Source organism: Gallinula chloropus (genome assembly GCF_964237585.1).
Source record: "Gallinula chloropus genome assembly, chromosome: 2".
In the NCBI taxonomy this organism is placed as follows: Eukaryota; Metazoa; Chordata; class Aves; order Gruiformes; family Rallidae; genus Gallinula; species Gallinula chloropus.
This window is the reverse complement of record NC_140086.1, coordinates 27,452,258-27,475,466: the sequence shown is the minus strand read 5'-3', so window position 1 is coordinate 27,475,466 and position 23,209 is coordinate 27,452,258. Positions and strand designations below refer to the sequence as shown.

The following is a 23,209-nucleotide window of genomic DNA, read 5'->3' as shown; positions in this document are numbered from 1 at the left end:
TGGAGCGCATTTAATATGACTCCTGTGAAGGAAAACCCTACCTCGTTAACCTCCTGGAGTACTGCATGAGTGTCAGTAAGCACGTGGAAAAAGTAAATACTTTGAGTATAAGATATCAGAATGGTCAAACAGCAACTGATAAGGTTCCACACCAAAAGTTGGTAAAGAAGCTAAGTTGCCCTTGTGATAGAAGAAAAGTCCTTTTATTAATTATTAGCAGGTTAAAGAATAAGAAGCAAAAGGCAGGATTTAGTGGTCATATTTCAGGGTGCAGGTGTCCCTGGCAAGTTCCCACGGAATTAATGCTGGGAGGTTTTCTACATAAAGGGCAAGGTGAAGATATGACTGTGTTCACCAGGTCCTGCAACAGTAGAAATAGGGAGAGCTCAGTGAAATAATGAACAGAGAGTGAACTTCTGGAATCTGCATGAGAGGGCATTGTGGAGGCAGAAAATAGAAGCAGGTTCAAAGAAAGCTTTGATAAGTTCACGAGTTCTGGTCCGTAAACAAAATCTAAAAGGGCCAGATAAGGTTGTACTTCCCTAACACACCAGCTATGAATGCTGGAGGATTATGGACACCTCCAATTGCCACAGCTGGCATACTACACAAGATGGACCATTGGTCTGACATAGTAGGGCATTTTCTATGCTCTCAGAGCTCTATATGAGTGTGTTTGTGATTTTTAATATTGAATTATCATCCTTAATTATCTGTGTGTCATTAAAATTGCTTTACCTCTCTCAGCAAATAAGCGTTTCTCTCATAATCTGCCTCCATTTATCAGAGTGCAGATTGTTAAGTTTTTGAACTTGCAGAACTGCTATCTGTAATGGTCTAGGTATTATGTATATTGCATGAATGAGGTTTTATAGAAATTTGAATGATGAACATTTGGGATTCTCAGACAAAAAGCTGTTTTATCACATCCAGGGTGAGAGGAAAGTATTTCTGAAAACTTGAAATCATTGTGAACAATTGTGTTTGAACCATTTTCGTTAATGTGTTTTTATTAACATACTTCTGCCAAAAAAGGTTGGGCCAGATGATCCTCAAGGTCTCTTTCAACCCATATTATCTAATTCTATGAACATGTCTAAATGGATGTGCTCATAAAAAAATTACATTTAATTTGCCTTTACAAATGGTATTTTACATGAAGGAAAATCTTACATTAAAAAAATTGCCTTTGCATGAAAAGATTACCTTAAAAATCATGACAGGAATGTATAAAATGGCATTTTTGCTTATAACAGCCAAGTTTTGAAAAAGAGACCATGATTAATGAGTACAGACATAGAATTATTGGTGACTGATGTGTGGCTTTTCTTTTATAGGAACTTTTGCTTTAACTTCCTTAATATCTGCCAACGCAGTTGAGCGTCTTGTTCCCTCAGTCAACACTAATTTCACTACCAACAGTAACTCAGGAGTTTTGGGCCTATCAGAGTTTGAAATGCAGAGGATCGGAGTCGCAGCGGCAGTTTCATTTCTAGGAGGAATCATTCAGGTTGGTGGTGAGCACACATTCTGTGTGCTGCTGATGCATTGCATTTGTGGCAGCGATGAGTTTTGCAATATTTTCTTTATTTTTTCACTTCTCTGAGGACAAACTAGCCATGGGTCTGGTCTGATGTTTATGAATGACGAGATTGATGTGTTTTAAGGACTTGTTGCTCCTTTGTTGGGATGTAGTAATTGACTGTATACATACTACTAGGGTGTTGCAATAAGAAGCAAAACCACATTCATCCAGCTCTAATATAATATTCAGTTGCTGGCAGTGCTCCCTTTCCTTCTCCTTCAGAAACAAACCGAATTAGCTCCTGGTAAGCACTGACATATTCCTGAGGTTTTCTATTGCTCTTGGCTTAAAGAGAAATACTATACAATACTTAATTAAAAACAGTAGGGAAAACATCTTTAAATTCTCTTTAGAGCTCACACACCCATCATTAAATCAAAATAAATTAGTAAAACAGATGTCTTCAAATGTTTCTCCAAAGCTTATTCAAATGATCAGAGGTCTTTTAAATTTCTTCTCTTTTCCTATTCTGACCACAGGCACTGAGTTCCTTTATCCATTGCCAGTTGCCTAGGTCTTCAAAAGAGGCTTCCCTCTTTCCTTGTAAATATTAAAATGGAAGAAATGTTCCAGCACTTAACATTGCAACACCTCCTGGGTACCTGACCCCTTGAAAGAAACCCAGCCCCCTGTGAGTGGTGCTTTGGATCCCACTACCATACAGAGGATGAGTGGAGCCCAGAATGGGGTCTCCAGTGGCCTGCACGCTTGGCAGGAACTGAGATACGTGCTTGTGTTAGTCAGTAAGAAATATCAAGAAGCATGGTCATTTCTGTGTTGCATTTTCTTAATTTTATATTGGTTATGGAATTATGACTAGTGACAGCAGCAAGAGGGAAACCCCTGAGAAAATATGTAGGTTAGAGCTGATGCTGATTGTGCCTGGCTGCTGCCTGTGCTGTCCCATTGCACCAGTGTGTGCCACACAACACTGCATCATGCACAGGGGGCTTGTAGCAGCAGAGTCCTCTGAGCATGCACAGAGCTCTTCATGTGGGTGTGCTGTGCTCATTGCCTGACAATCTCTTAGATCATTCCCAGGGAGGTTTGAGTGGTGAAGGCCAAAATACCTCAAGTGGGAAGTTGGTTCCTTCGTTTCCTCTAACTTCAAAATCTGATGCAGAAATTTCTTACTTAGCTGCTTCAGGATCCCTTTTGGTGTGCAAATCCTTTGGACCATTTATTCTTCCATTCTGAAAAGTTCTGGTTTTTCATATACCTTCAGGTGCCCCAGCAGGCTTATCTCAGCATGTCTTGTTTAAACATGATTGGAATGAGATTAACAAGAAAATCCTGCATCTTCAGAGCAGGTCTGATAGGGAGCTGTGCTGCACACATGGGCTCCTCTCCCAGTTCAGTCATACCCCTTGTGTAGTCATACTAATACAGCTGGTGCTTGTAGTGCTGCCAGTAGTCCCTTACGTGAGTTTACTGCTTAGAGACCAGATTAAAATACTTCCTAGGGGAGTGCCTTGAAGCCACTGATATGCAATATGCAAATGAAAGTCCAGGCTGTCATTAGACTTTACCATTGTCCCAAGTGCCGTTAAGTATGGGAATCCATGTTTCTCATTCTGATTCCAGTCTCCCGCATAACTGCCAAACTAAGATGAAGTGACAGGGCACATCTTGTTAGTAATGGAGAGCTAAATCAGTGACTGCTTCTATTTGCCAGATTAACATAGAAATTAATTAATACCCTGGAATAGATATGGTATTTTGGGTTAAGAAGGAAAATGTCATGTATTTTGAGGCAACAGTTTTCCATTGAAGATATCCTGAAATATAAAAAGAAATTAAATTATCAGTGTAGTGTGTAGTTTGGACAGTACTTTCTCTGAAAAAGGAGCAGATGATGTCTACTATAAGACTTTTTCTTTATACTGAAAAAAGTCAAAATGCTTTAACCAACCCCTAATTACAGAAAAATGACTGATGCTATGGCTACTCCATACCTGGAGCAGCTGCTACATGAACGACGAAATGTCCCTCTCCAAAACAACTTGTTCCTTCTTAGAAAGAGTAGGTAAAGACCTGAACCTCCTTGGCCAGAAAAACGATTTGATACTAGTTTTCCAGTAGCAATCAGCAAGCATTGTTAAAGAAAGAAAAGGAAAGAACCATGCAAAATAGTGAGTCATGGAAGGAGGGCAAATGGAAGAAGTATGTTTTTGAGATGAACTGCTGTTGGCTGCTTTGCATTTTCTCAAGACCTTAAGTGTGCATTTGTGTGTGACAATGTATTGGTGATGGAAAAATACTTGATCTGCAGAGGTCATGAGGCTATTGTGAAACCAGAAACTTGACATTTTTACATGTGGATGTTGGCTTGCCTGGCTGGTGTCGAAAACAGAACATTGTTGTTGTGAAACTTGGCCAGCCACCAACCTGACAGCAAAAGACCTCTACTCAAGCAGTAGAGGTCAAAAGTCTGGTGAGGGAGAGGAAGATGATGAAGGCAAGACCCCTGTAAGAGAGCCTGAGACCCCCTACTGGTTCCATGCACTGTCCAGCAGTGGTTGTATAATGTAGAAGGTGGAGTTTGTCTGTGCACTGGTCTGCCTTCTGGCACATACCGGCCCTACGTGGCAGAACAACCAGGCATAAAAGGCTGATGGAACAGGACTGAGGCTGAGATGCTCTTGCTTCTTCTTACTCCTCTCTCTGGTGGAAAAAAGCAGCTGCTAGTTGTGGGTTTTTTTTCCTCTTCTTAACTATGTCACCACAGAGGCTCTTCCACTGTCACTACCACAGCCTTGGTCAATGTCTGGTCCATCTTTGAGCTGGCTCACATCGGCTCTGTCAGACATAGGAGAATCATAGAATCATAAAATGCTTTGCACTGGAAGGGACCTCAGAGATCATCTAGTTCCAAATCCCTGCCATGGATCACTAGACCAGGTTGCCCAAAGCCTCGTCATGAAGATGTCCTTCCCAGGGCAGAGTTCTGGGTGCTCCTACTGGTACCCTTGGGCAGATGCTGCCTGTGCACTGGATCTGATTGAGGACCTCCCAGATAATCAATATGTCCCAGTGATGCAGGAGTGTGGAGAGAAGAAGACAGATTTGCTGAACAGAGCAAAACTGCCTGCAGGTCAAAGTGAGAAAAAAGATATTTTTTATCCTGGAAAAAAAGGTTTTATTCTCTCAAGGACTGCAATGCTGTGATTTTCATTTCTGCTACTCTTCTGTAAATGAGAAGTTATTGTTACATTTATATGCACGTTATTACATCCAAGTCTTCTGTATTTTGAGAGGTAAGTCCTTCAGCTACTGTATTTTAAAAAAACTCAATCTAGATAGTTGATGGATATGTTAGTTACATCTAGTAGTTGATGTACAGTATTGGAAATACATGTTTCTGGTTATCAGGAGAACAAACTTATATGGTCTTTTATCAGTCTGCTTAATAATGAAGGAGCACACTTGAACACTAAGTGTGTTTTTGTAAGACTAATATTCTTGTTCAAAGCTTTGTTTCCCTGTGGGGAAAATTAACCTACACTATGCTACCTTTTACATAGCTTTCCATGAGGTACAATCATGAGTCTTTATTACACAGGGATAATCAGGAAAAGAATTCATTTTTCTTTCATGGTGGAAATAACTTCTTGCAGGCACAGACACTGTATTTTGAAAAGGAAAACTAAGCTGGATGGGAGTCCTGGTTCCAACAATTATGGTACAGTAAGCTATGCGTTAGTCTAGAAAGAACACAGAAACAAGTCTTTTTCAGGCCCTGGAGTGAGGAAGGCTCACTCCACACACCATCAGAAGCTACCAACCCCTCTCAAGCCACCCACAATGAACTTAAGAGCTGTATATAATTCAAAGCTCACAATTAGAATGTCTATTGAAACAGGCCAAAAAGAGTTTTAAGCTGGTGACTCAAGCTGAACTGTCTGTGTCTGTGGTCTCCAGATGTTGCACGGATGTGTTCACTTCTGCAAACTCTGATTTTGTGATAACCAATGCAACATAATAAATGAGAAGCTTGCAGCCTGGATTGTTACCTGCCAAGATATATTCTCCATGGCCGAACTCATCTTCTGAGCCTATGCAACAATTGAACAGAAAGAGCACCTCCAATTTTTGGTCAGTGTAATGGTGAAAAAAGACACACCTTACAGAAGGTGGAGTTTTGAGGGTTTTAAAATTCATTCTCCAAAACTGAATTCATGCATCAGGTAATATGATATCAGCCTTTCAATTACTGTGGACAGAAAGTTTCAGATTAGGGATTTCCAAAGTGCCTGTTATGTGATAAAATTTTTTACTGGCCATAAAGTTAGATTGACTACATAGTGAGAGTGGAATTTGAACAATAATAAACTGAGCACGTTGTCATGGGAAGAAAGTATTGAAAGATTGAAAGTGAACAAGAACCAAAAGGGCTTGCATTAACGAACATGCGGGTTTTGCTATTTGCAATTACTCATTTATTTTCTGTTGGCTAAATCCCCATTCTCTGCCACGTGTCAGCGTAAAATTATGGAGCAGCAAAGACAGCAGTAAGAAAAGTTCCTTTTATATTATCTTTCTTCCATTCTCAACTTTAGTTTTTACTTTTTTGGTTTTGTTTTTGCTTTGGAAATTCCATCTTCCATTGCTTCTGTATAATCACTTAGCTTTATAATTTATTTCTATGGTGTTTTCACTTTTAAAATCATAGAATGTGTTAGGTTGGAAGGGACCTTTAGAGGTCATCTAGTCCAATCCCCCTGCAGTAAAGAGGGACATCTTCACTAGATCATGTTGCTCAGAGCTCCCTCAAGCCTGACCTTGAATATCTACAGGGATGGGGCCTCCACTACCTCTCTGGGCAACCTGTTCCAGTGATCTACCACCCTCATACTGAAGAATTTTTTCCTAATATCCTCCCTAAATCTCCCCTTTTCTAGCTTAAAACCATTATCCCTTGTCCTACAAGGGCTACATCCCCTTGTGAACAGTTCTTTCCCAGCATTAAGTCAATGTTGCTTTTCCTCAATTTCTCATGCCTTTGTTGTGGGTTTTTTCTTTCTTATGACAGCTCCTGATTTCATTACATGAATTTAATGAAGGCTGTATACCTGGTTAAAGCAAAATTCTTCTCAAGAAAGTTATTTTTTAATGAGCCTCTAACATAGTGTGAAGTACTGAAGTTGCGAAGAGGAACTGTAGCCATGCACCTTTCAAATAATTTTTGTTACTGTGTTCTACCTCTGAAATATTTTAGGAACCAAATTTTGAAAAATGAAAAATTCTGGAGGCAATCCTAAAACATGTCGAAATTTTATTCCTTCTTCAATTTAAGAAAAGTCCAGTATTAGTACAAATAAGAGAAAGAAAAAAGAAAAGAAAAGGAAAGCTAGTTGCCTTTCGTAATTTGTTTTTTTAGGTATATTATGTTTTTGCTATTCTGACAAAGCATACACTATGTCCTCAAATAAGATGGGAAACCCGCATCATGACCACAGGGAGGATAAAGTAGATTATTAGAAATTTATTTGAGAATATTGATCTTTCTACATTTTGTTTATTGCTCAGCGGTGCAAGATTTTATGACATAACACAATGTGATGCAGTCATGAGCTGTCAGCTCAGCTTCGTTTCAGGTGCGAAAAGCAGTGGCAGCCAAGCAGTGAGCTTTATGTCTGTTCCTGAGCATGGTGTGTTAACTGAAGAGTTGATCTGGGCGTGTATAAAAGCTAAAAATACTCAATATAACTGTCAAGAAAACTCACGTACCACTAGATTTAGAAGGTTTGTTTCAAAACACGTTTTTGCCTCTTCTTCATCTAAGAAGTTTCTGTACATTACTCCTGTTGAAAGGACAGTAGGGATTTCCCATCATAGCTTTTGCTGAAAATTATGCCCCCCCTATTGCATGTTTCCTGTTCTGGTTGTTTCATTGTTAGATCTTTTCCATGGAAGATATATGGATGCACATTATATTTCTTTAACTATGGTGTCAATAAAATAAGATGTCCGTGCTGATGTCCATTGTTTCTGAAAGTTCTGAGCTACAATCTGCAGTACGAGATGGGGAACCAGTGTAGTCTGCTGCTTGTTTGACTGAGTAGCTGCAGAAATTGTCTACCTGAAACCATACTCATGTTTTGGATGTATTTTACATGACTCGCGGCTATAAACAAGCTATAAAATGTATATTTGAATGTGTGACCTTCTAGTTACTACCTGTGAAGTGGGGTTACATTCCCCTAAAATACTGAAGATTTAAAGTAAAATAATTAAAGGGTTTTTTTTTAAAAAAAAAAGATGTAGGAGAGAGATGTTAAAGTTGCTAAGATTCCCTATAATTCACCATAACTTTCTTTGAAATACTAATATTAACTAATATTTCACTCTGTTTTTATGCACTTCACAGAATTGTCTCTATGGTTTTGAATCCACAGCCAAATAAGCAACCATCTCATTCTCTGGAAACTTGGCTATTACACAGTTAGAAATTTCACTTCCGTACAATACCAGCTGGTCTTAGAAAACAAACAAAAGTTCAGTATGGAAGAGAGAATTTGTTTCTTATTGAACCTTGCTACTGTGAACATTGTTTTAGATATATGAACAGGCACACTGTTAGAACAAACAGCTAAACAAAGTATCTGAAGTTCATAATTATCGGTTTTGAGGCCTGACTAGCTAAATTACTACTCACTGAGAGTATAACAGTAATTATCATTATTGGGGTCCAAACTTGAATGGCAATCAGTGTTCTGGTTGTTTGTAGTTCAGAGCTGTTCACATGCTATTAGTGGGAAATAGAAAAATAAAAAAAACAACACAGATTTAATTTCTCAGATGGAAGAGGAAATTGCTCACTAGAGGTTTTTATGGTAAATTATAAACCACTCACTTCGAAATTTTTGTTTCTTTTGTGCTATTATGCTCACAGCTCACTGCATACAGGTGAGAATTATGATGAAAAAATAAATAGTATTCAGGCCTTGAGAATAACATTTGGAAAGGAGTATTTTATCTTCCAAACAAAACAAAATAAAGCAAAATAAAGCAGGATTATATTTAGTATGGTAAACACAAAATAATCCTCTTGGAAAGTATTGTAACAAACAACTCTGTGCCAAGAACATGAAACTTTTCAGGCAAATGCTAAAGATTATAGAAGTAAGAAACTGCTTTTTTTTCAGGCAAAAGAAAAGCAAATGCAAACGATTATAGAAGTAAGAAACTGCTTTTTTATCTTATGATTCTTCAGAATAAATTCTAATGGGAGCTAATTTAAATGGAATTTAATACCTTCATATGGACCAGAAAAGGTTTAAGTGTTATGCTAACCTCAGAGGTATCTGTAAGTATGTTACAGCTTTGTACAATGAATTAAGAGCTGTCAAATCTCGTTCTTCAGAGGGAAGGAGTGATAGCAGTTTGGGATAAGGGGAGAAAACACAGCAGTACGTAACAATACTTTGAGTGTTTGTTCTACATTCCTATGAAGTATCTCCAAAAGTTGTCGATTAAACTGTAGTCCAGACTCCTGGATTAGAATTAGGATTATTCTTTCATTACATGCCTGTACTCTGAAATAACTTCCGTGAAGTTGCAACAAAGCTGTAATTATCTTCAAAGTCAAAGATAGCTGAGCCAAAGTCTACTAGTTTTTCTAGCAGAGAAATCCAGTTTGTATATGGGACTGTGTGTATGAAATTGGATGTTGAATTTTTCTTTCTGTTTTAAATTTTCTGATTGTATAAATTAGTCCAAGTATTTCTCAAATACACAGGAAGTCGTTCTGAAATGTCTTAAAAATAGTTTACTATATGTTTATGAAGTCTGTTCACACAGAACATGTAACTGCATAAACATCTCTGTTTCTTTGTAAAGAAGATAAAATGTTTTTATATCCTCTGTCATCTGCAACTTCTGTTGCTCCCTTACCTTAATGCCTCCAAAACCAGAAACACCAATGTATGAAGCTGATGTATCTAGAGGTAGTGAACTGTTGATACTTGATGTTTTGGATGTTATGATGTTGCAGCATGAGAGCACCAAGTATTGAACAGTGTATTAAGCAGTATGCGCAAGGTCAGTGGGGTACCATGAAGCTAAGTGTCTGCTGGAGGAGCAAAGCAGTTGTGTGACTGTGTGGGAAGGGAAAGATGATGGCACAGCAGCTTTGGGAAGGGCAGGGATCTGCAGGATGATGGGGCTTTCACCATGAGACTCATATGTCCATAGTTTTAACACCAATAAATCTGGTAGCTGTTGAAATTATTAACATTGGGAATACTGATATTGTCAAGTTAGCAACCAGTAAGATGGACAAAGACACTGGCCAACTTGGCTGGCTATCAGTGGAGTGGGAATGAGTCTTAGCACCACCCTCACCTTTTGACTTGCTCTACTTCACATTGCTGTGCTTAGTTCATGGTTTTATAGTATTTATTGCAATCACATATTTAAGTGGTAGAGAATAACAAGCAATGCAGAAAGTTGCTCTGAGTCTGGTTTTGTTGCTGAACTAGAGTTAGAGTCTGGTGAACTAGTGATGTGAGTAAGCCAATGCAGGTAAAGCCACAGAGCTTCAGTCAGTTCCATTTGCAGCTTGATGCATCCTTCAAAGGACTTCTGGTTTTCATCTTCATTTCATTTATCTTACATTTAATTAAAAAGACCGAAGGTCACTGTCCTGTCACCAGGAAGCTGCATTTTACTGTAGTTGTTGATACACTTATCTTTGCCTTTTAGGTAGCGATGTTTATGCTGCAATTGGGCAGTGCCACTTTCTTGTTAACAGAACCTGTGATTAGTGCAATGACAACAGGAGCAGCTACACATGTTGTAACTTCTCAAGTGAAATATCTACTGGGAATGAAAATGCCATATATATCAGGACCACTGGGATTTTTTCATGTGAGTTCAGTAAAAGAGATGGTTTATTTCATTAGCTAACATTTCCTTAAATATCTATGCTATTTGGCTATAAGTGTAAGAAAAAAATCTTGTTATGCATGCATGTGAATGAACATACCAAAATGTCCATCCTTCTAGGTCTGTTTCTAATAGGTTAGGAAAACCTGATGAAGAATAGCAGGAATGGGTCTTATTTTGAAAGGATACAGCAGTCAATTTACAATATGTATTCTATTCATTGGACTGATTAATTACATACTTGTAGAGAAAGGGTTAACTCTTTTGGGATCAGCATGTGAAAAGGATATATTGTGTTATATTCCAAATGTCATCATAAACATATTTTCTTCATATTTTGCTGAATAAAACCTTACCATCATTGTAGTAAAAAACCCCACAACCCATGGTTTGTGGATCTCCAATGCAAAAGTTACCCTAGATCTGTTAGTTACTACTTTATGATGTGATATTACATTGCCATAAAGACAGCAAGTCCACAGCTTTAAGGTAATTTTGATAATATGAATACAGCATTTCATTTAGTGTCATAGTTACTCCCTTCAGAAAGTAGATATTATTATCTGAGAACTGAAACGGAAAAATTATATAATCTTATTGATAAAAAATATGAGATCATATTCTTTAAGGTAACTTATTCCAGCAAACCCTGAGTTTAGGTGCTGTGAGAAAAATGGCTTAGCAGAAGCATTAGTACTGTTACAACAGTGTGTGTCAAAATTATATGTTGCTCATAAAAGACTTTATCTGCTAAGGTGATATCTACATTGCACTGATAGCAATTAATGAATCAATTACCAGATGAAGCGAGGCTCCATTCAGCCACTGTTAGGATGCCTTATTTAAAAGTACTGACTACGTTTTCATGCACTTCTCTGTTCCCTAATGTTTTCATGTTTTTTTGTGTGGGTAATCAATCAGAAAGTTTTTTTTATAGGACCAATTTATTAATGAGAATTAGGGTCATTTATAAACACAAGTAATTTATCTTATAAGCACATAGCTGAGAAAGTGTCATAGTTATCTTTATGTGTAGTCAGTTGACCTGTGAGACTATTGCAAATGATTCATCATATATGGAAATATTTCTTACTTCTTTAAAAACCTTTTAATAAATACTACTTAATATAAAAAGCGTTTCCATGGAGACTATATTTACATATAGGAATATTGTCATCTTGTAGAAATGACTGGTGTTAAGTCCCACAGCCAAGACATAACCAAAACATACATTATGAGCAATAATGAAGAACAGCAGTGATACAAGGAAATATTTCCACGTTGGTGTGCTGATGATATCATAAATGAGGTCATTCAAATGCTTTGAGAGAAATCTATTCCCTTATCCCCTGTATTTTTTAATGTATCTGAAACAAGTTCTTTGCCCTTCATTTCACTGCTGAAATCAACCCCTTCTGAACATTTTCCAAAAGAAAAATATTCTTGTTTTTTTCAATGTAGAATTACGTGAAAAAAAATGGTCAAACAAAACCCCTTCTGTAAAACTGAAAAGAATAATTGAAACTTCTTCATATTTAGAAGGGACAATTTTACCACACAAATATTTTAAAATGTTTTGGGTGTCTGTTTAGACTTTTGGATGACTTTAAGAGTGTCCAGTATTTCAGAAGCAACAGACTTAAGTTTTTTTTAAATGTAGTTATTTATTTATTTACTTATTTATGTCCTGTGGTGGTAGTTTTGTATGAAAATTATACTCATTATATATATATATATATTAGCGTGCACACGTAACTACAGAGTGAAAAGCAAATTTGGTGTGTCACTCTGGGCATATTTTTTTCTCCAAATCCCTGAAACCCAAAGACTGGTATTTTTGCCTTAATTCTTTTTTTTTTTTTTTCTCCACTCCAAAACACCTCCCACTCACAAAGCCAATTGCTTTGCCTCAGGCAGCCTTTGGGTTGGCAAAGAAAGAATAAGAATGTTTAATAAAGTGTGATAAGAGAGTTGAAAGTAAAGCAAGCCAGTGAAATGGATTCTTTATAGAAAGTGAGATCATGATTAAATATGTAAAAAAGAACTTTGTATGTGGAGAACAAATCGTAGAATCATAGAATCTACTACACTGGCTTTAACCCTATTTTTTTGTGCTTAGACATAGTTTATGTAATTTATTAAATTTAATTTTCTCTGTGCATGTTTGTAACTGCAGTTGAACTGCACATTGCAGCATCAGTTGGTGCTTTACAAGCAGGAAAGGCAAGGTGAAGGTGAAGAAGAAAAACAGTTAGGGAAGACTACATATAAGATGATTTTTTTACAAGGGACAAGAAAAGTGTCATCAAGTTTTATGTAGTATCTGAAAACAGAAAACATAACTATATTTGCCCTTTAGCCATGTGTTGTTATATTTATCTTTCAACAAGTTTTTGAGAAGATGAAGCATTGCAACTTGTAGTCCTGCAAGGTCACAAACCTACTTGGAAAAAATGGGTCTTTTGTGATTGTGTTACAAGTTTGTTGCAAAATCCTTGTAGCTGAAAAAAACCTCTTCCTGTTCTTTGCTATCACTCCTTTTATTCCTCCCTCCCCATCCTTCCTCCAGTTTATTCTCCCTCTGTTTCCAATAGTTGCCCGTACATTTTTGCCCACAATGAGTTGTATTTGTCCAACAAACATCAGAATTCAACATTTTTGAAAATGCAGTGAGGTCATCTACTGTTAAACTGTATTAAGTGTTTTAACTAATAAGTTTCTTTCATTCTTTTGTTTGCTTCAGCCTCTAGACTAATTTTAAAACTAAGATCATCTAGTCCAACCCCCTGCCAGAGCAGGATCAGTTAGACTAAATCACACAGGAACACATCCAGGCAGGTTTTGAATGTCTTCAGAGAAGGAGACTCCACAACCTCTCTGGATAGCCTGTCCCAGTGCTCCCTCACTCTCACAGTGAAAAAGTTCCTCCTTACATTCACATGTAACGTGAACCTCAGAGAGGTTGTGGAGTCTCCTTCTCTGGAGACATTGCTATGCTCCAGCTTGCACCCATTTCCCCTTGTCCTATTGCTGGCCATCACTGAGAAGAGTCCAGTAGCTACTGGACAGTACAATGTTCAAGCTGTAGAGTATATGGAGATAGCTGTGGTGTATGTTCACCCCGTTTGTATTGAGCCACATGCTTTTTTATTCTGAAGTGCCTGTGACTGGTTTGTCAAACTGTCTCCTGGTTTCACCAGTCACATCATAAAATGGGTGTTTTTAGAGAATGGTTACCCAGGAACAGACTAGTCAGTGGAAGGTCTGTAGCCTGATGTTGTAATTGATATATTACTGCCAGGCTTGTTTCAGTGTACTACAGACTCTTTGGGGATAGGGTTTTTGGTGCTGCTGAACTCATGAGAGCTACAAAGCATTGGCAGCCCAGTTCTCTTTCATTCGTTGGCTGATGTAGATGGTATACTGGAGGGTACAATCTGAGGAGACACACCGAAGAATGGAGTAGGCAGCTAATACAAAGTGATTGTTGTGGAGTGTGAAAAAGCTGCGACAAAGAGCTGCAAGATTTGGCTATGTACTTTAAAAAGTAAGTAGCTGCTTCCTTTTTATTCAGTTTGTATAGAAAGACAGAAGTTCTAAAAGCTTATGCATATCTCTTTGTAATCCTTCATTAAATTATGTTTATTCACTCAATCTTATGTCTCACTTTGCCTAGGAAAATGAAATTAAACACCATAATCACATGTAGCTAATGCTGATGCTTTCATTTCAAAACGATCCCACAGCTCTTTGACAATTAGGACTCAATCCATTTCTTCCCATTTCTTACCAATTCACCTCAGATCTAACTCAGCCTTTGGTGATTCTGTAGGCACAGTTTACAATGAAGTTTTCCAGTTTGCCTCCTTTTGTCCTAATTAATCACAGCTTCTGCTTGGGCTCTGAGCCAAGTCCTGTACTTTCTTGAAAATACATTCTTGGAAAATACAGGTAAGCCACATGAGACACAATCCACATGTTTCCTGATTGCTGTGGGGCAATACGTGGTTAAAAACTGTGGTTTGGTTACGATTCTTCAGATTTATGACATACGTAGATCATATTATTTGTCAAGTTGATTTTAAAATGTTTTACCGGGTTCTGAGAAATATTTGATGCTGTGCATCTTTATTCAAAAGTGCAAGGGCTAAATATTTAGGTATTTAAAAAAAAATCCCTTATAGATTATAAAAATATTCTTAGAAAGGACAAGAGAGGAAAAAATCAGATTTTTTTTTAATTTGCTCATTATTCAAAATGAGCATCATCTCTCAAGAAGTGAGAGAATCAGAACAGTGGAAAGAAATTTTATCATCATAGTGACCACCTTTCTGCTAGGATGGGGTTCTTTTCTAAGTTACTTTTCTTGGTACTTTTCCCCGTCTAGTATAAATATATGTAATTAAACTCCAAACTGTCAAATCTTATTAGCATTATACACATACTTGAGAATAGGTTCTTTAGGGCAGAAAATTACTAATCTTTATTTTGATAAAACTACAAATGTCACTTTTCATTTATTTTAGTGGTCTTCTTATTTGTTGCCAGATAAAATACCTTTTTCAAAGTTATTTTCTCAAGCTTCAGTTGCTTGATTTTATTATCTTTAATGTTGTGATTTAAAGAGGAGTTATTTGCGATGCAGTCTAAATCTACACCCTAGAATTTAACTTCTGTTCTCTCTATGGTTTACATGTCAGGCTACACAATAGTTCCCAGAATATAAATGCAGAATTCAAGTGACTGAGCCCACCTTGGGGTTTTTTTCCACGCAGCTTTGGTAAGCATGAGTATTATATCCATTTTCATGCCTTTTTGTTCCTTCAGGCACTAGGCTATTGCTTTTATTCATGAGACCTGAAAATAACTTGCGATAGGGATCTGATTATTTCTTTGGTTTTGGGACAGAAATTCCTTCCAGCATTTTTCAACCCTTCTAACCATTCCAGCAAACTTGTGAATTTTTTCATTACTTTCTGCTAATCTGTTATCATACTGTCATATGCCTCATTTTCTGGACCTTCAAATTCAGAGTAGAACTGAAATTACAGATCACTGTGTCATCTGTGCTGGTGTGAAGGCTACTGCTTTCTTTGAGTCTGTCACTTACAAGGTTGTATTCATCACCAGATGTCCCGGTTACTCATCACTGTTGGTCATTCTATTCCTATTCCATATTTCTGTTCCACATGTTCTTTATATTCAACACCATATTTCTTTTCTTCATTATAGACCTGATTATATTTCTCTAGCTATGTTTTACAGCATGTTGTACTACAACTTAACCTTTGAAAAACTGAAGTCATCCCATTTTCAACTCCATACCTCTGCTCTGCTCTAGTGTCCTCAGACTCCTCTAGCTTGGAGGAGTCTAAGGAGTGACCTCATTAATGTCTGTGAATATGTAAAGGATAAGTGTCAGGAGGACGGAGCCAGGCTCTTCTCAGCAATATCCAGTGATAGGACAAGGGGCAATGGGTGCAAGCTGGAGCATAGAAGGTTCCATGTGAACATAAGAAACCTTTTCACTGTGAGGGTGACAGAGCACTGGAACAGGCTGCCCAGAGAGGTTGTGGAGTCTCCTGTGGAGATATTCAAAACCCACCTGGATGCATTCCTGTGTGACCAAATCCAGGTGATCTTCCTCTGTCAGAGGGGTTGGTCTAGGTGATCTTTCAGGATCCCTTCCAACCCCTAACATTCTGTGATTCTGCGCTTCTGTGCTTCTGTGAACCTTGTGATCCCTTGCACCTGCTATTCTTGCACCTTGCTGTGGAGTTTCCCCTGGAAAGCATTTGCCATCAGTGCGTGAATCTCCCTTTCTTCTCCTACCCTCTTTTTGCCTCTTGCTCTGCACTCTGTAACTTGCAAATTTATGCTAAGGAAGGAAACAAGGCTTTGTAGATAACTTTAGTTACTTAAAGAGCCAATAACGTATGTACACAAGCTTGACAGCTAATTAGTTCGTGTGACATCTGGACCTGATCAAAGCATGCTCCATGGAGCACTATTTGTGTTAATGGGCAAGAACAACAAACAGGGAGATGATGTACACCCTGCTGAAGCTATACAGTTACTCTGGAAAAATTGGATGGACTCCCTCATGCACTGGAGAAGATAGCCTGAAGAGGGTACTCATCTAAGAAGATACCTGATACTTCTTTTCCCATCCAGCCCCTACTGCATTTTTATTTCCCTTTTTGTTCTTTCTGTCTCCTTCTTTTTCCTTTTATTTTTTCTTTTTGTCTTTTAAATTTTTTCCTCAGAAGTAACTTTTACTTTAGAGTTGATGGATGTTATCAGCTATGGATATGGAAAATTAATCTTTATGAATGGAAGCTTCTGTCAATATTTTTGTGCAACACTCATTTATCTCACTGAATTTAATGAGACTGAGCAAGAAAAGGATACTTATCACATTTGCTGGAACAGTCTTTCTTGCTTCTTCAATAGAAATAAATTTGTACATTCATATACACAAATATTTGGTGCATTTTTTTAGATTTTCCAGAAGTCCCTAGTAATAGTAAATTGTTGGGTTTTTCCTTGGAAAGTATTAAGTGTAGGCCAGTTTGTCAGATGACTCAACTCCTGCAGTATTGTATCAGCTCCCTCAGATTATTTAAGATGTCTGAAGTTGTGTGGAATACGCCATGGCATGTGACCTAAAATGATATATTTTTTTGCCCTGTGATTGTTATTTGCCTTTCACTGTAGATTTATGCCTACATATTTGAGAATATCAGGTCGGTTCAGTTGGAGGCTTTGCTCCTCTCCTTGCTGAGCATTGTGGTGCTTGTTCTTGTTAAAGAGCTGAATGAGAAATTTCAGAGAAACATTAAAGTTGTGCTTCCCATCGATCTACTTTTGGTGAGTACAAAAACAAACATCAGACTTTTTGCTTTGCAAAGCTTTCAGTGGGTCAACTCATCTGCTACAGTTTACTGCACTGTCTATAGTTACCCACAGGCACACATGCCACTTATTAAATGGATAGCTAATGTTCATGGCTGTATGTTAAATGTAAGAACAGGAAACAGTTTGGCTAAATAATTAAGCAAGAAGTGGCATACGTTCCCAATTTGTATAATATTTTTCATGTGTTTACTACTTTTTATGTAATCACAAGAATATGAAGCATGTTAAAGTGTAAGAAGTTTGAAATAGAAAATGAAAAGTAACCAGTATGTTATAACTCCAGGCAAGTCTTGTGCTGGATATTTGGGGATTAGATGTTGCATTTTTTTTATCTGCAAGAAAGTTAAATAGCTATGCAATTGCTTTCTATAATTTTACTCACAGCTTTCCTTTCACATGGCATAAATTGAGATTAGCTATTGTATTGTAAATTCCTGCTTTAGAGATTAAGCTGTGGTCAAATAATTATCACCAAGACAGGAAGTTTCTGGTTTTCTCTAGACCTCTGAAAGAAATTTAAAAAAAAAAAAGAAAAAGAAAAAAAAAGAGAGGGGCAGGTGCTTTTCAGAGTGGATTATCACAATTGCTCTTCTTTTGCTGGGGAAAAATGTTATTTACAAAAGAATATTTTTTCTTGGGCAAAATACTAGAAAAAGAGGTAGTGCTGTTCCGGTCTCTTCTCTAAGATCTGTTTCTCTTAAATGTTAATGGATAAAATGTACCAGCAAAATGAGGATCATGGACTGGAACCTGTTCCTGTTCTGATGAAATTTGTATGTTCATCTCATAAGTGTGGGAAGTGAGTTTGAAGTTCCTTGGTTCCATTTCCTCGGTGAGATCTATACCTGCTGCAGCACAAAAATATGGTGTAGCCACAGCTGCTGGGTTTTGTGCAAAAATCAAAACTCCCAGTCTGGATTAGATGTGCTCGGAGAACATTAGCTGAATCTGCCCACTCAGTGGCACCTAAACTTATGAATTATTTCAAGCTGCTCATGTGAATGGCAGTATCTGAGGTGCGGGCTGCATAGAGGCAGTTTGGACACCGATTGGCAAGGTTCCTGTGGCTTTACAGAAACTTGTACAGATCCCTTTCATTAACACAGACTATACAAACTTCACCATAGTCATCCTTCAGCCATCTTTTCTAAATTCATTATTGTGTCCAAACCTCTGTTTTCCTTGATTGTCTTCCACAAAAATATATTTCTAGTAATACTTCCCTGTCTTACTGGATTGATGTAAGGATAAATGTATGAACATGGTCACATGCTCAGATATGGCAACAATATGTGAGAAGCTAAAAGCAACAGAAATGTGACATTTTTTTTCTGTGTTGAATCAATAGATAATTGCTACATCTGTGGCTTGCTACTATGCTGATATGGAATACGTCTACGGGCTAGAAGTTGTGGGACATATTCCTGAAGGGTAATGTGTTTTTTATTAGCTTGTGGGTTTTAAATATGTTTGCTTCTGAGAACAGTCTCTGAAGAGGTCAAAGTAGTTTTCTGAAGTAAGAAATGTTGAGCTCATTTCCAACCTCCCTAGATAGTCTCTCAAAACTTGATCCCATGTTAATAAGGTATATCTGTATAGATATCACAAAAATGCAGACTTTCTTGTACATTTTTGTAGCTTTTTTATTACTTTATAGAATAAAAATTAGGCCCTAAGTACCTGGTGATGTCTGGTGGGTAAATGACAGGAAAGCAGAACACTGTCTACAAGATTATCGCAGCCTGGTTTTTGAGTGTTGCCTTGGGTGATTGTAGCGGAAAGGACTTGCACTGAGATAGATTACTATACTTCATTCTTCTCCCCTTACTTATGTAGTAATTTTTGAAAATGTGATTTCTGAGGAAATGCAAAGGATTTATATACACTTGATCTAGAAAGGAGCATTCTGACTGAAGACAGTGATGTACTTTGACCTTGAAGAGAAGGTGAAAAAAAATGTTCAGCATAACTAGCTAGAAAGAGAAATTAAATTAGATGTCGGAGAGAATTTTCAAACTCTAAGGGTTGGTAAAGAATAGTATAGCTGTTGTGTAATCTTCCCTTTGGAAATTTCAGGGTTTCCCTAAATTTCACAAAGTGCAAGTCCAGGATACCATGAGTGCATGCATGTGTGGCAGTTTGCCCTGACAGAAATAAAATGAGGGAAGCTGCTGAGAAAGGATATCAGTTTTAAGTATTATAGGGCATGCTATTACATGCTACGTATCTGAGATTAAAACAGAACCTTTTGATATGTGTTATGATCAGTTAAATTGTATTTGTGCAGCTTTAATCAGGAGCTTATTTTCTGCCTGACCTCCTGTGAGAAGATAGTGAGAAGTTATTATAGTGTTGAATAATAAAAGCAGAGCCTGATCATTCCTATGTATTTTAAGGTATTTACCTGAAATCTTCCTGCCTTGTCAGCAAATAGCATTAGAAACCTTAAGAGCACAGTTTGACTCCTACGATGTGTGATTTGTACTCTGGGCACACTGAAGACTTTTTGTGGAGTACAGGGACAGTCTGAGGTGTTTCAACTCTTAACTGAGGCATTTCATTGCTATCTCCATTAGAAGGTCTCCATTAGATGGAATAAATGTCCAAAACCTACAGGAATACTAAATAGGATTAAATTAAACATTACAAGAAAGCCAACTGTGAAAAAGGAAAAAATATACAGTAGAGTCTTTTTTATTGAGCATTACAAAATTTGGGAATTATTTTAATACGTCTGCGAGAGAGCTAATTTATAACAATCCCTTTGTAATTTCTCAAACTGAAGTTTGCAAATACAATACTCCATCTGAAAATGCTTCATCTTATTTTACAAATTCTCCTCCTGAAGTTCCTCACAGACTGAGATCTTATTTATGTAAAATATTGAAAAATGTCACCTTACAAGTATTAGAAAAATTATCTGTGTATGCAAAGATTGTTTCTCTAATATTTTCATTAATTGCAGGCATATCAAGGCCATGCATCAGGCTTTGCAAAAAGGAGTGTCTTTATTTTTTTATAGGTTACCATCACCAAAACCACCACCCATGCATGTCCTGCCTGAAGTAGTCACCGAAGCATTTGGAGTAGCACTGGTTGGTTATGTAGCATCACTAGCTTTAGCCCAAGGCTCTGCTAAAAAGTTCAAATACACTGTGGATGACAACCAGGTAAAGCTCTTTCTTACTCACAGTAAACCTGGAAATTTCTGCACTGTTTGAAAATGTATACTAGATGAAAGCCCAGTAAGAAAGGGTATGTTCCATGTAGCATCTGGAGGCTTCCCAGTGATTACAGTAAAATTCAAATCTAATCCAAATTACCTCTGCAGGATTCCCTAGTTAGTTGAGCTGCTCCTTCTGGTGAACTTCATTCAGTGCAGCATTCGGGTATTAATGCTTTATTCAGGGTTCTAAGACAAGACAGCTTTTCCTCTGGTATCTGAGCTCTTAAATACCAGCTCAGATGTTACATCAGCCACTGATCAAAGAAACAAAGCAGTTCTGAAAAAACCTCAGGTATGTCCAACACATATTTGAAGTTACAAAATGAACCTTATGCAAAGTAGAAGTCTCATCTGAAATAAATGTATATTATATAAAAGAAACAGTGTCAATTCAGAGAGAACTGCCAAATTTGTAGCCCTGAAAGCTTTCTGTGCAGAGTTTCACCTACAGTGGGTAGCCTTGAAAAAAAAGTGGGATGTTAATTTCTGCACTACCCCACCACTGTTCGCGGAGGGTGGATAACTTCAAGCCAACTGGAAATCTGTGGAGACAATTGTTCAAACACTGGTAAGAACCACTCAATTTTAGATAACTGGCAACAGTGCTGTGTGATGAAAATGCTGCCTACACCTTTCTTGTAAGTGGTTTGGGATAAATAACGTAAGATTGAATGAATAACAGTTGATTTTGTCACTGGAGGTCTATGAGCACAATAGACACCTATCAACAAAGGTCAGTCTTGCTACCCCAGTGCATGTCTTTTACATCTCTTAGGTCACTGGAAAATGTGGTGGGAATATTCTTGCCTACTCAGCTCTCTGAAATATTTTTCAGAATGAGTACATTGAACCATGAATTTCTGTTGATGCCTTGGATCCATGTTTTCTAGGGAGTAGAGGGAAAATTCTTTGAGCTAGTCAGACTTCATGGTGATAATCTGCATTGTCTCAAAGGAACTGAATAGGGCACAACAACCTATATGTCTTTTTGCACTTTTGGAAAACTTGTAGCTTATATAGCTTAATTACTCCATGAGAGTACAGTCACAGTGGCGTGGTGTAGCCGTATTGCTCTCAGGAGTCAGTCACAGGGCTTTGCATGGTGCCATGAAACAATGTGAGGTGATCTGGGGACCAGACCACCAGACAGGTGATGCTGCCCTGTGTTGTGAAGACAAACTTATGACTGAGTGTTTCCCTGTCTGGATACAATATTGTTTGTCCCCTAAGCACTCCTAGCAGTATCAAGGTCTTACACATCACTTGCAGGAGCCATATGAGTTCCTTAGAGTCTGGGGAAGAAGTCTGATGCTGGGTAGTCAAGTTGGAGAACTTTATTAGAAAACACTGTTCAGCTCAGGCTGCAGATACAAGGTGACTCCTCCACCTTCTCTTCTATAAACCTTCACTCAGACATGTCTGCATTTTGCCTGTGAATAAACACCAAATACATTTGTAATGAAAGACAGCGTGCAGATAGTATTGCTACCATGCTTTACTTTCACTAAAGCATGCTCTAGAAGAAAACTAATCAGTGGCTGTCTTTTTCCAGTAGAGTCATAAACCAGAAACAACCCAAACACTGTCCAGATACCACCACTTGAGGTTCTGACCTGTTAAAAAGCAGATGGGGATCAAGATGTAAATATTTTGGCTGAGTTTCTTCTTAGAAAGTTTCTTCTTAGAAACTCAGCAATACCATTTATTCTGTGAAAAAAAAATACACCTCGTGCTTTTGATGATTCTGGTTCAGCAGCTCCATCATTCAAGCTAGTTCTGAGTTGTGAGAAGATACATTATGTTGTTTGATCTTTTATCAAGTACCAATGCAATTTTTTTTTGCCCGGAAAAATTCAGCCATCCTTTGTCATTGCTAGTATTTACATAGGAGTCTCCTTTGTTGGAAAGAAGCATTAAAATGACAGAACAATAGGAAAAAAACCCATATTCTATTTAACAACTTTGCAGGAATTTTTGGCTCATGGCCTCAGCAACGTGATTCCTTCATTTTTCTTTTGCATACCAAGTGCTGCAGCGATGGGACGGACGGCACTTTTATACAGCACGGGTGCCAAAACACAGGTAATGGGTTACAGTGAAGCACGCGGGAGAATTGAAGCTACGATATGCTTGCTGGAACTTGTGCTGATTTATCCTCTGTGTTTCTCTTCTCTCCCTTTTCCTCTCTCTAGGAAATAACTCCGCTCTGTCACTTTTAACAATCTACGTGGAACTGCATTTGATCAGCAAGTGTCCTACTAGAAAAGCTAACAGTTCCACTTAGTCATTTTTACCTGTATAGTATAAACTCCGAAGTCTGGCAGTAAGGATGATAGGAGTTGTGTTTTCAGAATGCAGAAAACAACACACAAGAGCTTTCAGTTTTGTCAGCACTGTAACAAAAGTGCCCTCTAATGGTCTTTTCTGGATTCAATGGTACAGGCTAAGCTGAAGGTTTAGAAATAAATCAGATTTAATTTAGCACTTCTTTTTAATTTAGAAATAAAGTTGAAGTAACCTTAAGAGCTGATTCTTAAAAAAAATCCCAAACAAGTAATCTCCCGACTTCTTCTTTGTGACATGATGTACTT

The 23,209-nt window shown here is 37.7% G+C and overlaps 1 protein-coding gene across 1 annotated transcript in view; it reads left to right on the top strand.

Moving 5' to 3' along the window:
• Positions 1-23,209, top strand: part of SLC26A7 (solute carrier family 26 member 7) — a gene marked incomplete at both ends in the record, with an annotated part of 64,254 nt that overhangs the window by 15,376 nt on the left and 25,669 nt on the right. Inside the window, 6 exons of the mRNA XM_084260588.1 lie at positions 1,338-1,514; positions 10,296-10,456; positions 17,192-17,344; positions 18,741-18,823; positions 20,415-20,562; positions 22,587-22,700. Coding sequence (XP_084116714.1) covers positions 1,338-1,514; positions 10,296-10,456; positions 17,192-17,344; positions 18,741-18,823; positions 20,415-20,562; positions 22,587-22,700 — 836 coding nt within the window. The remainder of the gene's footprint in view (positions 1-1,337; positions 1,515-10,295; positions 10,457-17,191; positions 17,345-18,740; positions 18,824-20,414; positions 20,563-22,586; positions 22,701-23,209) is intronic.